This window comes from Fukomys damarensis, unplaced genomic scaffold, assembly GCF_012274545.1.
Source record: "Fukomys damarensis isolate Sample0158 unplaced genomic scaffold, DMR_v1.0_HiC HiC_scaffold_9, whole genome shotgun sequence".
Taxonomy (NCBI): domain Eukaryota; kingdom Metazoa; phylum Chordata; class Mammalia; order Rodentia; family Bathyergidae; genus Fukomys; species Fukomys damarensis.
This window is the reverse complement of record NW_022900921.1, coordinates 27,311,610-27,325,972: the sequence shown is the minus strand read 5'-3', so window position 1 is coordinate 27,325,972 and position 14,363 is coordinate 27,311,610. Positions and strand designations below refer to the sequence as shown.

Genomic DNA, 14,363 nt, shown 5'->3' with positions numbered 1-14,363 from the left:
AATAAGATCAATCCTTTCAAAGTTACTTTTCTTATAAGGCAAGGACAAGGGGACAGAACAATAAAAAAAATTAAGGATTGGAGCCAGGCATGTTGTATACACCTACAATCCTGGCTTTAGGGAGGCCGAAGCAGGACGATTATTGTAAATTTGAGGCCAACCTGAGCTACATAGTGAGTTCAAGGCCAGCTTGGACTACATAACAAGACCCTGTTTTGAGCCCCTCCCCCAATCAGGTGCACTAGTTAATTATGGTGTCAACTTGAATATTAAACACCTAGCAGATAAGTGGAGCACAGTTCTGGGTGTGTCTGGAAGAAGCACTTACTGAAGGGGAAAAGATGGTACCAACCAATAGACTTGTAGCCTGGATGGAATAAAAAAGGGACAGTAAAGGAAGTCTTCCCCTTTTTGCTTGTTTGGAGGAGCTCATCTTTGCCATTGCCTTTGGATGTTCACCTCCAGTTTCTTCAGGCTTTCAGAAACTTATCAAACCTTCCTGTGTAGACCCTTTGGTTTCCCCATAAGGACTTGCGCTGAACTCTGCGGTGAGCTCCGGGCCTCTGACTTTTGACTGGATCTTCTGGCTCTGGAGCACACAGATGGCCCTTTTGCATTTTTCCACCCCTGATTCTGCAGGTAGCCATTATAAGCCTATCTTGTAAATGCTCTACATATCATATACATTTTTTTGTATTAAACCTGTTTTTTCTAGTGAACCCTAACTGGTATATCAGGTAAATAAGCTTAGTTTTCACTTTAGTTTGAGTGATTCCATTTTCATTTTTGGCTGGGTCTGTTGCAGCCTACTGCAGTAACTAAAACAATGGCCTTCAGTAATTTTTACTTAACAATGTTGTCAGCCACGGTTATGGCACAGCTTCTGACAAATGGTACCACAGAAATTGGGGATAAAGTTTTTTTTTTTGTTTTTGTTTTTAGGATGAGCTCTCACTATGTAGTTCTGTAGTTCTGGCTGGTTTTGAACTCACTATGTAGCTGAGGCCTGGCCTCGAACTTGCAGTGATCCTCCTGCTTCAGCCTCGCAGGTGCTGGGATGACAGGTGTGAGCCACTATCCTACCCAGGTGAATAAAGTTATTTTAATCAGTCAGTAACTTCCAGGGAAAGCTTATGTTTTAATGTAATTGTGGATAAGAACTAAATGAGGTGAACCTGACATAATTTGTATAACGAGCAAAATGCTGTTTTTTTCCTTCTAAGGTGTGGCATGCACTCCTTTCTCATGGTGGAAGGGGACAGGCTGTCAGCTTTGTTTCCACTGAGGTTAAAAAATATAGCATATTTTAAAAGTCCCAAATTAACAAAGTAACACGTTTAAAATACTCTGCAATATAATTGTGCTATTCACAAGTTAATTATAGAAGTTACAGAAGACCTTATTTCCTATCATACTCAAGTACCAGTGTCTCATGATGGTGCTCAAGTTCAAAGTCAGGGGAGCAAAGTGTCTCTCAGCCCTACCAGGATGCCTGGCAAACTTCAGATGATGAAACCCACATATGAGATATCCACTCCTTCTGTTTGCGATCTCTCATGCCTTCCTGAGATGAGCTTTTATGGCAACTTTTGACCTGGTAAAGATGTGGGTACATTTTTTTTTCTCAAATTTTCCACTTCCTCAACATTATTTCTTGTCCTATTTGTAAACACCCCTGGAAAGAGAAGTCTTTTAGGATCTGAGCTGGTACCTTTCCCAGCCTCATCTTCTTTAGTGTAAAAGGGAAATGATTCATTGTAGGGGTGGCAGGCGCAGAGTCTCCCCTTTTTTGTTCAGCTACTAACATGATCCTACCTAAGCCAGCTATTTTGGGAAGACAGTCTCTGCTCACTTCACCACTTGTTATTAATCGAAGTGACTTCTCATTTCTACCAGCCTAGGTTACACCTGTGAAAGAGAAAAAACAAAACGTCATAAACAAAAACCAGAATGACAAGCTTTGACACCTGCCAGCCCTTTTTGGGTATTTTTGGAGGGCGATTAACCCTCCAACTGCCTAGAAAGGGAGACAGCAAGGGCTAAAGAAAAAAAAAAAGCTACGGAGACTTGCATAATTTCAAAGTATATGGTGGGCTGGCTGGTCAGTGCCTCAGAGTTACTGAGGCAGAGACAAAGACTGGCCATTATTATAATGGCTGTGCTGGCCATTATTTATTGGATACACACAGTAATTGGAAGGAGTATCTGGTGATTTAGGGAGCAGCAGTAAACCTTTGTCAGTGTGTGATACAATCCTGCCCTCGAGTGTTACAGCATCACAAAACCATTGAGGTTTTGGCTGTGACCAGAGGCAAAATGGAGCTACGATTCCGTATGCTATAGCTGGCTTGCAGGCAAGGTGACACTGAGCCTTGTGCAACCACATTCATACTTTAATTATGAAATAATTTTCTCCCCAAATTACATTATGTAGAGGGGCTCCCGACAAAGTCCTGGGCTAGGATTTGAGAGGTCTTTACTATGGCATCTCTATCATTAGCCTGTGTCAGGCTCAGACAAAGAGCAGGCGCTTCGGAAGTGGTAAAAGGTGGCTTTTCCTTTGGTAACGGCTGGATTTTGCTCTTCCAGCTGTGTGGCTTTCTCTCTGCTCAGCCCTTTTGGTCCTTTAGCCTGCGGACTACAATTCCCAGCATGCATCGAGAGGCTCCCGGGCCAAACCTCGCGCTATGTGCCGCGATCTGGGAGGCTTTTATCCCCAAGGTTGTCGCCAGGCCGGCAGCTAGTACTCCCCAGGTCGTGGTTCCGGCTGCGATTGTAGCCGCTGCTTTCACGATGGCTTGGGTCTGGACTGTGCCACAACCTCTCGGGAGACGTGGGTCGTCGGAGCCTCTTTAGTGTCGGAGTTTGGGCCGCAGGCGTCTTGGCGGCAGCGGAACAACAGGTGACCAGGTGGCGGGCTGGGGGCTCCTTGGTACTAAGCTTTCTATCCAGCCGCAGGGGCCCTTCCGCTCCTCCATCTGTATCCCGGCTCGGGGACCTTCCGTGCTTCTCCCCCTACTCTCACCCCAGTTCAAAGCTCTACCGGGCCGCCCCTACGTCTCGCCCGGCTGGCCGAGGTGACTAATGGGGCTTCTCTCCGATGAGTCTCGGGAGCCCTGGCGCTCGGCTTCTCAGCTTTCTCCAACCCGCCCAGCTCGGCACCTCCAGGGCCACCCCACTGTTCACCCTCATTTTTCAAGCCCCGGCCTTGTCTTTCTCTCGGGGAGCGTTGGCCTTGACCCAGGGCCAGGCTTTAATCTCTTTAGTATTAGGCTCCAGGGATGTGATGGGCGGTAGGGCCGACCAGGCCTTTCCGATCCTGGTGGCTTTGTGTGAAGGAGAAGTGTAAGGGGAAGTAACTCTGGGCCAGAGAGGGTCTATGGGGAGAGGGGAAGAGAATGTTTCTGGGTGTGGAATGCTCCCCTGGCCCGGGAGGATGGCTGAGTTTTGGTTTTGGCGATGCTCTTTAGTGAAGAACTAACTGGTTTATTCTCTGAGGTCTCTCAGATTAAAAGGGCACAGTAGTAAATTAAAAAGCAAGTATCTTTCTCAGGTTTTTATTTTAACTGCCCTCTAAAATGGGGAAACTGCCTACCTTGGAGAGAGGCCAGATATCTATGAGCTTGAACAGAAATTTGTTATAAATAAGGCCTGCTTTGCAGTGTGGCTGCAAGGGTTACAAGACTTGAAAGGTCTGTGCCAATGCTGATTGTTTGTTGTTATTAGAACCTCTGGATGGACTCTTCCTGGAAAGCTTTGCTAATTTGCAGCAGCTGGACAATGTTCCTCATTAACATCTGTCTGTCAGCATAGTCGTGACATCATTTCACTGTGGTAAGGTGACTTTTTTTTCACCTAGTGTTTCAGCCACGGGTGAAGCCTCTGACTCTCACCCCCCACCCATCGACATGTTCCTTGCTCATTGGCTCTTGTATATGTGTTTCAACTTTGTTAAGCCATACATCTGTGTGCCTGTTAAAAGAACAACATTGGAGAAATCTTTGGTTTCATCGAGAGAAAATGCTCTTTGTTATTTTTGTCAGGTGACAGGGACTCATCTCCGAATTCTTTATAGAAAAAGCACCTGGATCCCAGTTTTCCAATGGCTTCGAGACAACCAGAAGTGCCTGGTAAACTTAGTTCTTTTTGGTTTAAGTCATATTTTGCCTTTAATGTTTTAAACTAGACAGAAATAATTCTACCTGAACTATATATTAATGGGTTTCTGCCACTGAGAATTTAGACCTAATAGATAGGTATCATTGGTTTATTATTATTACTGTTATTATACTTGCTTTTTTTTTTTTTTTTTTTTTTTTTTTTTTTTTGTGAATTTTTTTTTTTTTTTTTTTTTTTTTTTTTTGTACCGGTGATTGAACTCAGGTCCTTGTGCTTGTGAGGCAGTCACTGGAACTCCCTGGCCCTGAACTTGATTTTTTGAGACAAGGTCTTGGTGTTAGCTCGGGCTGCCCTTGAGCTCATTAGTTTGAGGCTGGCCTCAAGCTTGTGGTGATCCTCCTGCCTCAGACTCCCAGGTGCTGAGATTAGAAGCTTGGGCTACCACACCTGGCCACTTGAATGGGCAGTTTAATGAGACCTTGTCTTAAAATTAAAAGGCTGGGATTGTAGTCAGTAATAGAGTGTCCTTGGAATTGATCCCCAGTATGGGGAAAAGAAAAAGGACTTTCACTTGAGGGTATGACAGATGTATTACTTTGTATCAAATAAGTATTCAGAATGAGTTGTGTAGTTCTTGTTAACAAGACCTGAGACTGTATAGCAAGAATTTCTTGGTTATGAAATTTCTTCTTGGATTGTTGTATCAGAAGAGAAGGTGATTTTTAGTTAATTCTGAATCTTTCAAATTCGGGTTCTCAGTGAAGTATAGGTGGCAGTGCCCACCTCTCAGTATTATTATGAAGACTAAACAGCACATTTTTGAAAATGTGAGTTAAAAGTTGGTGCTAAATATCCACTTACTGTTCAGAAAAGTTTTTGGTCTCTGTAGGAATATATTTTCTAAGAAATAAATTTTTAGGAAGGCCATTAAGGGAAGTCTTAATGATGTTTTTGAAATCACTCGCAAATTGGATGGATTAATATGTGTGTCCCCAACATAGATCCATCTCTAGTGTCTAACATCTCAACTTGCGTGTTAGTCTGTCTTTCATTGTTGGCTGCAATTACCGTAAACACCCTGTGATGGCACTGAGCAACACTGTTGCACTTAGCAGTTAACGTTTTGTAGTGTTGAGTGTGGAGTGTGACCCTTGGTTTAGGTTTTCCCCACGCTTGCTGATGATGCATCTATTTCTTCTGTTTTGTTTCCTGAGCTGGAAAACAGGAAGAATATTTACATAGCGAAGATTAGATAAGGGATATAAGTGCCTAGTACTGTAATTATCATTTGCCTGCATTTTAATGAGATATAATACCATAAAATTCACCCATTTAAAGTGAATATTTTGGTCAGGCATGGTGGTGCACTTCTATAACCTCAGCACTCTGTGAGGCTGAGGCAGGAGGATTACAAGCCTCGGCAACTTAGTGAGTCCCTGTCTCAAAATAAAAACAAACAAATCAAAACGGGCTGGGGATGTAGCTCTGTGTGAAGGTGCTGGGTTCAATCTCTAGTAGCACAAAACACAAAACAGTTTAAAGGTTTTTTAGTATATTCACAAGGTTATGCAACCATCAACACTATTATAATTGCAGAACATATTTATTGCCCCACACAGAAAACCTTGTACCCACGAGCAGTCACACCTCATTGCCCCTTCTTGCAGCCCCTAGTAACTATAGTCCTATTAGTAATTATTTTTATTAATATTACTAGTCATCAAATGGTATGTGCTTGATTCCCTTGCTGTTTGTTGCCTTTGGTGGTTTTGGACTCACTGACAGGCAGGTTAGGATCTCAGCATGATTATGTAATTTTAACAACAAAAAAATGTGACCTTGAAGGCAGATCCTGGATATTAGTCCTGATATGGAAGAGTTAGCAGTCAAACAGAATGAACCTTGCTACCTTGGCTAGCACAGCTGCAAGTGCCCTTGAAGTGGGGTGCCTGCGTCACGGTAGGACACCGAGGCAGTTAGTTCCAGTGGACAGGAGTGGCAGGATCAGCTGGTCTTGTTTTGTGAGCATTTCTGTGATGGAAATCTCTGCTGCTAAATGATACAAAACACTAGAGATAATGCCTTCTTCTTTTTTTTTTTTTTTTTTTTTTTTTTGTACTGGGAGTTAAATTCAGGACCTTGCACTTGCCAGGCAGGCTTAGCGTCACTGAGTGAAATCCCTGGCCTAACATTTCTTTTAGTGCTGTTATCTTTGAGATAGGAAAGGCAGAGAATTTGTGGTCAAACCTTGTGAGGCTCAGCTTGCCATTTTCTGTGTGAATTTGGGCGAATCACTTCCCCCCTGGGGTTTGGTTTCTTCATCTGTAAATCGAGAACAAGAACCTCATATTCTTGCCTGGTGTGGTGGTACATACATGTAATTCCAGCACTCTGAAGGCTGAGGCACGAGGATCACTGCAAATTCAAGGCCACTTACTACATAGTGAGCTCAAGGCCACTAGCCACTATGAACTACATAGTGAAACCCTGTCGCAGAAAACCAATAAACACCCGTCCAAAGAACAAAACAAAGCAAAACCCACAAACCCTTCATAACCTCTGTCATTTTGTATCTCCAGTCTTAAGTAAGCAAGATCCGTAGCATGGCAGGGAGGGCTCTCTGTGGCATCCTGAGCACAAACTGAAAGCAGTGAAGCTGGAGTTTGATTCCATACTGCTTTGAAGTTGTATGACCTTGCTCGGGCAAGTTCTTTAATCTGTAGGAATGGATCAGGACTCTGACTGGGTTAGGTAGATAATTCAGAGTATCGGTAATAGAGGAAGAAGTCAGCACAGTTTTTTTCCTTGAATGATTAGCTATTCAGGAACAAGGAATAGCTGGTTTGAGCTTTCCTTTCTGCAGATTAACTTAAAGCTACGAGTGTGTCCAGTCGCTAAACCCATCTTGACAGGTGTCTCTGTTCCTAGCTCTTGGGCCCAGTGGGCCTCTAGGCAAGATGTCCCTGCCCATCGGGATGTGCCGCCGGGCATTCAGCTATGACGATGCCCTGGAGAACCCTGCACCCATGACTCCTCCTCCAGCGGACATGGGCAGCATCCCCTGGAAGCCAGTGATTCCAGAGCGCAAGTACCAGGACCTCGCAAAGGTACCTGATCCTGTTGACTGCTTCTGGCAAACGCAACCCTTTTGTTCTCCTCCCTCTGCCTCAGAAGCCTTCAGTGGCTCCCTGTTCCTATAGAATCGAGCAGCATCTACTCCCTGTGTGTTTTTCTGTGGTTCAGCTACACTTGTTTTCCTCATTTGTTTTTTTCCAAATGCAGAACTAGAATGATTGTGTCTTCTGCCCCAGACCTTTTCTACCCCTCTTTCACCATTGAAAAATCCAAGCTCTGGAACATGATCCAAGTTTTGCATGTCCGGGTCGTGCTTGCCTCTCCCCAGCTTCCCCACCCAGTGATTAACCATGCAAGTTATCTGGGATTTCATGCACTTAAGGTATTCTATGCTTCTGAGTCTTTGCCTCACACTTTGCATAAATGTTTACCATTCTGAACCTGTTCTCTCTCCCTCTCTTCTCAATTTGCTTGAAACATAGTATCCTTTCTTTGCTCAAGCATTTCTTCCGTAGGATTTTTCTGACACCTCCGTTCTCCCAATAAGTCTGTCTTTCCCTTTGATTGCTCCGCTGTATGCTGGTTCCCGTCATAACCCCTCCATTATTTTCTCACCCTCCATTGGCTTCTTGGGGCAGAGGCCATGTATAAGATTTGTACAAGTTTGAGTATCCCTTGTCCAAAATGCTTGGGACCAGCAGTGTTTCAGATTTTTTTTTTTTATTTTGGAATATTTGCATATATCAATGAGATATCCTGGGGATGGGACTCAAGTCTAAACATGAAATTCATTTGTGTTTCGTACTCGTCCATATATCCTGACGGTGGCTTTCTACAGTATTGATAGTTTTGTGCACAGAATAGAGTTTCACGGTGTGGAACTTTCCTCTTGTGGCATCATGTTGGTGCTCAAAGTTTGGTATTTGGGAGCAATTGGGAATTTGGGGTGCTCAACCTATGTATTCTCTGCAGTATTTAGGGACAGTGTTCAGGAACAAAGTAGATTTTTTAAAAGTTTCTTTTGTGATAGGGCAGAATTGACTCTGTCCTGAACACATGTCGTGTTTTCCTTTATGCTGTCTCTGCCTTGGGTGCCTTCGTCATCGCCACCCTCCAAGGCTGCCTCTGTCCTGGGCTCCCTCCGACACAGCTTGCTCTGCCCTCACCTGCTTTGTGCGGTGTGTCCTGTAGGCTCGCACGTGGTTGCAGTTTTGCGGCTGAAGCCTGTGCTTCTCACCTCTCACTTTCCAACCATCAAGCGCCCAAGAAAGGTTCTGCTGTTACCTGAATGTACGAGGCCTTGCCGCCTTCTCAGTTAAGACGTTTAACCTGCAGCTATGGTGTCACCAGACTGAGCTGTGCGATAGCTTGGGGCTTGACAGGAAGTTTACAGTAGGTCTGCCTAGACAGACCTAGCATGAATCCCGAGAGTGCACTGCACTGCTGCTTCCATCTGGGAATTAAGAATATGTTCTGATAGAGGTGCTGTGGGGTTTAAATAAAGAGCATTTAACACATTCCTGCCAGCTTGAACCACTGGTGGTACAATCTCATTACTTTCGTCAGTCTTTTTACTAATAAAATTAATAGAAAGCTGCCAAACAGGACAGTCTTGTGTGTACCACTGGTGGTTCAAGCCACCCAGAAGGGAGGCACAAATTATGGTCCATCGTGAACATGTTAAAGGCTTGGCATGAGTTAGCTACTGGCTCTCAACCTAATGTTCACATAGTACAGCCAAGCTGAAGCCTTTCTTTTTAATGAGCTATTTTTGTCTTCCCATTATGCTCTCAGAACAAGGAGCTCCTTTTTAAATGTCTTTTACAACTCTGGGGAAAACTTGTATCAGTCAGTTGCCTGCAGGAATCTGACCCAATGGGTCATTCAGGAGAAAGTTCTGTGTAAAAAGTAGTGGAGAGCCGGGCGTGGTGGCACACGCCTGTAATCCCAGCACTCGGGAGGCTGAGGCAGGAGGATCACTGTGAGTTTGAGACCAGCCTGGGCTACAAAGTGAGTTCCAGGTCAGTCTCAACTACATAGTGAGACCCTGTCTCAAAAACAAAACAAAAACAAAAAGTAGTGGCAAAACTAGGAGAGAAGGACCCTGTCAGCCTGCGTGTGATGTCGAAGCAGTGGACTCAAGGGCGGAAGACGCCTGTGAGGTTGGCACACCTCTGCACATGAAGGCTGCAGCTGCTGCACAAGGCAGAGTTTGGTTGCCTCAGCTGAAACAGCTGGTACCTTGGAACAAGTACTCTCAGAGGGGAGCCCAGCCAGACTGAATACATGCATTCTTTCATCAGCCTTAACTATCCTCACGCTAGGCTAGGGATCAAGTATATTCCAAGTAAGGAAACGAGGTTCAAGTTTTAGCATAGATCCTATTTTGGTAGAGACATCCATTTCAGTACTTTCTTTATCTTTATTTTTTGACCCCTTTACTTTCTTCGGAGAAGCAAAGAGGATAAACCAGGGTTGCCTCCTCCCTGCTAGGTCTCTCCATGACATCAAGTGTCCAGGGCTGGGGATTTAGCTCGGGGCCACCAGCTGCCTCACAAGCACAAGGTTCAGAGTTCAACCCCCGGTACCAAAACAAAACAAAAAACCAACAAAAAAGGTCATCAAGTGTTTAAATCAGGTGGTGGCTTCAGCTCTGGCTCACAGAGGGTTAGGAGCTATGTAGATTTTTGTTTTATAAGACCATCACTCTGACTTTTAGAGCAGTGGTCCACAAAGCAAAGTTTTGGCACCAGGAGCATCAAGATTATCTGGGAATTTGTTATACGTACATATATTTATAGTGCATGTATGTGTGTGTGTGTTGGCGTGCAGTAGGGATGAGGCCCAGGGCCTTGTGCATGTTACTGAGCTACACCCTCATCCCTAGACACATTGATTCATGAGCGCCAGTCCAGACCCACCCAGTCAGAAACTCTGGGTGGGGCCAGTAGTGACTTTAGCAAGTGCTCCATGAGATTCTGATGCTCTGCAAAGTTTGAGAACCATCTAGTGACACCTCTGATCAGGTTTATTGCCAGGTATTATATGTTCAGTGCTTTGTAATGGGTGTTTCTCTGCATTCTGTGGGCATAGAACTAGAGTATATATTGGACAGAAATAGCTTAGGAAGGTAGTGAATCTCAGAGCTTCAAATTCTGGCTTTCCTTCTTATGAATCCAAACATTACTATAATGTCTGTAACTTTTTCTTGGAGACAAAATCAGAATCTCACTATGAAGTTCAGACTGCCCTGGAGCTCACTATGTAACACAGGCTGGTCTCAAACTCACAGCAGTCCTCTTGCCTCAGCCTCCCGAGTGCTGGGATTACAGGTGTGCGCCACCACGCCAGCTTCTGTATCTTGATAGAATACCTACTTAACTGGAAGGAGATGGCCACTGCCCCCTTTAAATATTTCTTTACTTGTCAGATTAAATATATCATAGGAGCTTCTTTCCCAAAAGAGTAAGTTTAGGAGTGTGGCGCCCCTGCCCTGCTCCAGTGCTGCCTTTCTTCTCTTGCACAGGCGGAGGAAGGAGAGGCCAGTGTATCCCCCACTGCCATGACCCTGGCAACAGACACTGACAGTATGGACAAGGTCCCGGTGGTGAAGGCTAAAGCTACCCATGTCATCATGAGTTCCCTGATCTCAAGTAAGCACCTTTCATTGTCAGAGAAGAGTGAAGTAGGGGTGGAGGAGAGTGGAGTACAACCACAGCCCAGCTGCAGAAGGTTTGCAAACAATGGTACCTGTGTCAGGGAGGCTCCATTTAGATGAAAGATTTGCTAAACATTAAGTATCTTAGTCGATTTAAGTGCATTCCTGTGTTTTGTTGGTACAGTATCATTTCCCATATTGATTGGTGCGGTCTTGGGCAAGTCACCTAACTGTAGAGACTGTTCCTCCCTTTGTAAAGTGGGGGATCTTGCTGGTGGGCTGAGGTGGATTTGAGGAGTGGTCAAGCCCTTGCTGAGGACAGGAGGGGATGCTGTTGCTGCCCAAACTCTGCTGGAGAAAGCAACATGCTGAAGCATTTCCGTCTTGCCCTGCAAAGTTGTCCGCTAGAAAGGGCCAGGTTTAGTGCAAGTTGTTTTAGCTTTAACATGTTCCCACTGGTTTGAACCACCAGTGGTACATGCCTGACTGTCATGTCCGGCAGCTTGTACCACCTCATGGGACAGTCTTGCATATACCATGGATGGGTCGTATGAATTATGGCCCCATTGTGAAGCATTAGGAGTGTGTGATTGCTGGGTGTGGTGGCGCATGCTTGTAATCCTAGTATTTGAGAGGCTGAGGCAGGAGAATCTGTGTGAGTTTGAGGCCAGCCTGGGTTACATAGTGAGTTCAACTACAGAGCAAGACCCTGTCTCAAAAAGAAACAAACCAAAAATTTGATTCGTGCCTGGCATAAGAGAGCTTACATTTAAAAAAGAACTTTATAACAAATTAACTGAACTTTTTCATTCTGGAGGGATCATTGTAATTGCTGTGGGAAGTTAGCAGTTATTAGATACAAAGCTGTGCTTGTCATCAGTAATGTCAGTACTAGGGGCAAGGTACCTAGAGATTGTCTATGACTGGCTCATTTTTGAAATCAGAGCCCTTGTTTCTCCAGGAAGGCATCAGTTTGTCTTGGGCAGTTTTTGGAGAGTTCATCCAAAAACCAAAAGTCCAAACTCTTACTTTGGTTTTCTCTTCACACATAAGCGAACCATTTGAATCAGCAACTTCTACTTGTAATTTTATTTCCTTAGTACTGAGGATCGAACTCAGGACCTTGAACTACTTGTATTTTGTAAGCTTGAGGATGGGTTTTTTTGTTGTTTTTTTGAGACAGGGTCTCAGTATGTAGTTGAGACTGACCTGGAACTCACTATGTAGCCCAGGCTGGTCTCGAACTCACAGCGATCCTCCTGCCTCAGCCTCCCGAGTGCTGGGATTATAGGCATGTGCCACCATGCCCAATGTTTTAGAAAGTTTAGCCTTTGTTCTTTTTTTTTTTTTTAGCACAGTACAACTTTATTGAAAATGCAACAAGATAGATGATAACACTCCAGTATACCACTGTTACTCAGATACTTATTTGGCATATTCATTTCTGTGTTTTTGCATTTTTTATCTAATCACAGATACAGTAGACATACCATTCTATTTTTTTAAAGTTAATAATGCCATGAAGTTTTGATTTGCTATTGTCTTAAAAAAAATAGCTGCATTTAAAGTTCTGGTTTTGGTGTACAACAATTCATTATAATTCTCTTATTTTTTAGATTTTCAGGCAACTATCTCTTCTTGGCCTTTTGGCTAAGATCAAGTATAGATTTTCAGACAACTACCTGATAAAACTGGGACTTTTTTTTTTTTTTTTTTTTTTTTTTTTGAGAGAGAGGCTTGCTATGTAGTCCAAGTTGACCTTGAACTTGCTATGTTGCTCAGGGTAGCCTGGAGTTTAGAAGCCTCCTGCACTCAGCCTTCTAAGCGCTTAGACTCCAGGCATATGTCACCATGCCTGGAAAACATCTTTATGCTTCTGTGTGTGCGTATGTTCCTGATAAGAGATATTTCTTTAGAAGAAGACTACGTTGTAAAGTACAGCTGGTGTTTAGACACTTGATCCACAGCTGCCACATTCGTCTGTACAGAGGTGTGTTATGTAAGCGGAAATTCAGCCGTCATTCATTCCCCAGTGTAACAGACTTATGAAGTAATCAAGTCAAACTCATAGGGAATGTTGAGTGTCTTCCGGGCCAGGCGTTATGACAGTCCACCTCACACGAAAGAAACTTGGCATCAGTTCAAGGCAGGTTGACTGTGGTTTGAATTTAGTTGATGCCTTGGAACCAGCTGGCCTGAATGTGACTTATTTCCCTTTGACAAAGGTTTTTGGGTGGCTGATGAGGGTGGTTAGAACATTTTGTTTCTGGAGGATCCTTACTGTGTCTGGATGTCAGTTACCTTCTCCCTGCTGCATTTCTCAATACAAAGATGTCACAGTATGCAAGTAAGAGGAGGGTAAGGAGGTTCTTCAGCTGTCTGCTTGGGAATGACTCGTTCTTTAGTTTGGTGCAAGGGAAGGCCCCCTTCTGGCCAGGTAACCCTGTGTGAGGTTCAGCATTAGTGCTTTGGTTCCTGTCTGGGGGAGACCTCCTCTGTGATCTGTTGTGTTTTCTTGATGGTTTCTGATGGGTTAGCAGGATGGGCATGACTCTTGTCTCCTCTCTTTCCAGAACAGACCCAGGAGAGCATTCAACGTTTCGAGCAACAGGCAGGGCTGAGAGATGCTGGCTACACACCACACAAGGGCCTTACCACAGAGGAGACCAAGTACCTTCGAGTGGCAGAAGCACTCCATGTAAGCTTGTTTCGTAGGAACTTTAAGAAGCCAAGCCCTCTTTTTCATGGCTTGAGATAAGACTGGTTTAGAAGTCACCACCAGTTGGGTGGCAGCTGTGGAGAGTGGTGGAAAGAGAACTGGACAAGGGGCTTTAGAACTGGGTGAGTCCTACCTCTGCTTGCACTTGTGGCTAGAGGCTCTGGAGCCTTAGCCTCATAGTTTTCACTTACTTATCTATACATTAAAGGTGTCTGTTTTACTTATTTTTAGAAGGATTGAATGAATGTGTCAGCTCACCTACGTGATATGTGTGCGTACTCTGTGAACCATAAAGGAGATATGGATTATTTTTGTGCCATAGTGACTGATTTTGAGGGAGGAAAACAGGGCAGTTTCAACAGTTAACATTTCAGTTGGAAAGCAACATCATGCTCTGTTTTTAATTTTTAAGAAGTTAAAATTCATTGTAGAACTGGAATGATTTTGCTTTTTCATTTCTAAAATAGGGATGAAGAATACTTTTAGTAAAAGTTATGACAATGAATAATTTCAAATGACTGTCTTTTGGAGTCCTGGTTTACACAGAATGGTGCTTCATGATTTATGAAATACCTGCATTCTCTTAATCATTAGACTTTACTTTATAAATGAAGAGAATGACACCCAAGGTTGTATATTTAGCCAATCACAGTACCTGAACTCAGAAAGTCTCCTGATTCCCTTTCCTGTTGGTTTTTCCTTCTTATTTCAAAGTAGTCTAAGAATCTGTCTCCTAAAGAGGCTCAGATTTTTTTTTTTTTTTTTTTTTTTTTTTTTTTTGCTTGTGTTTTT

General features: G+C 43.8%; 1 protein-coding gene and 1 pseudogene across 5 annotated transcripts in view; both read left to right on the top strand.

Moving 5' to 3' along the window:
- Nucleotides 1-2,700: 2,700 nt before the first annotated feature.
- Nucleotides 2,701-14,363, top strand: part of Kiaa1191 (KIAA1191 ortholog) — a 15,357-nt gene continuing 3,694 nt past the window's right edge. Inside the window, exons 1-6 of one of the 5 annotated variants that reach the window (XM_010622133.3) lie at nucleotides 2,701-2,902; nucleotides 3,727-3,834; nucleotides 4,044-4,130; nucleotides 7,048-7,226; nucleotides 10,721-10,847; nucleotides 13,426-13,550. In XM_010622133.3, coding sequence (XP_010620435.1) covers nucleotides 4,103-4,130; nucleotides 7,048-7,226; nucleotides 10,721-10,847; nucleotides 13,426-13,550 — 459 coding nt within the window. In that variant the 5' untranslated portion in view covers nucleotides 2,701-2,902; nucleotides 3,727-3,834; nucleotides 4,044-4,102. Of the gene's footprint in view, nucleotides 2,903-3,726; nucleotides 3,835-4,043; nucleotides 4,131-7,047; nucleotides 7,227-10,720; nucleotides 10,848-13,425; nucleotides 13,551-14,363 lie in introns of those variants that run through there. The other 4 variants (XM_033761646.1, XM_010622134.3, XM_010622135.3 and 1 more) reach the window with 4 other exon arrangements.
- Nucleotides 12,483-12,644, top strand: LOC117285408 (annotated as a pseudogene).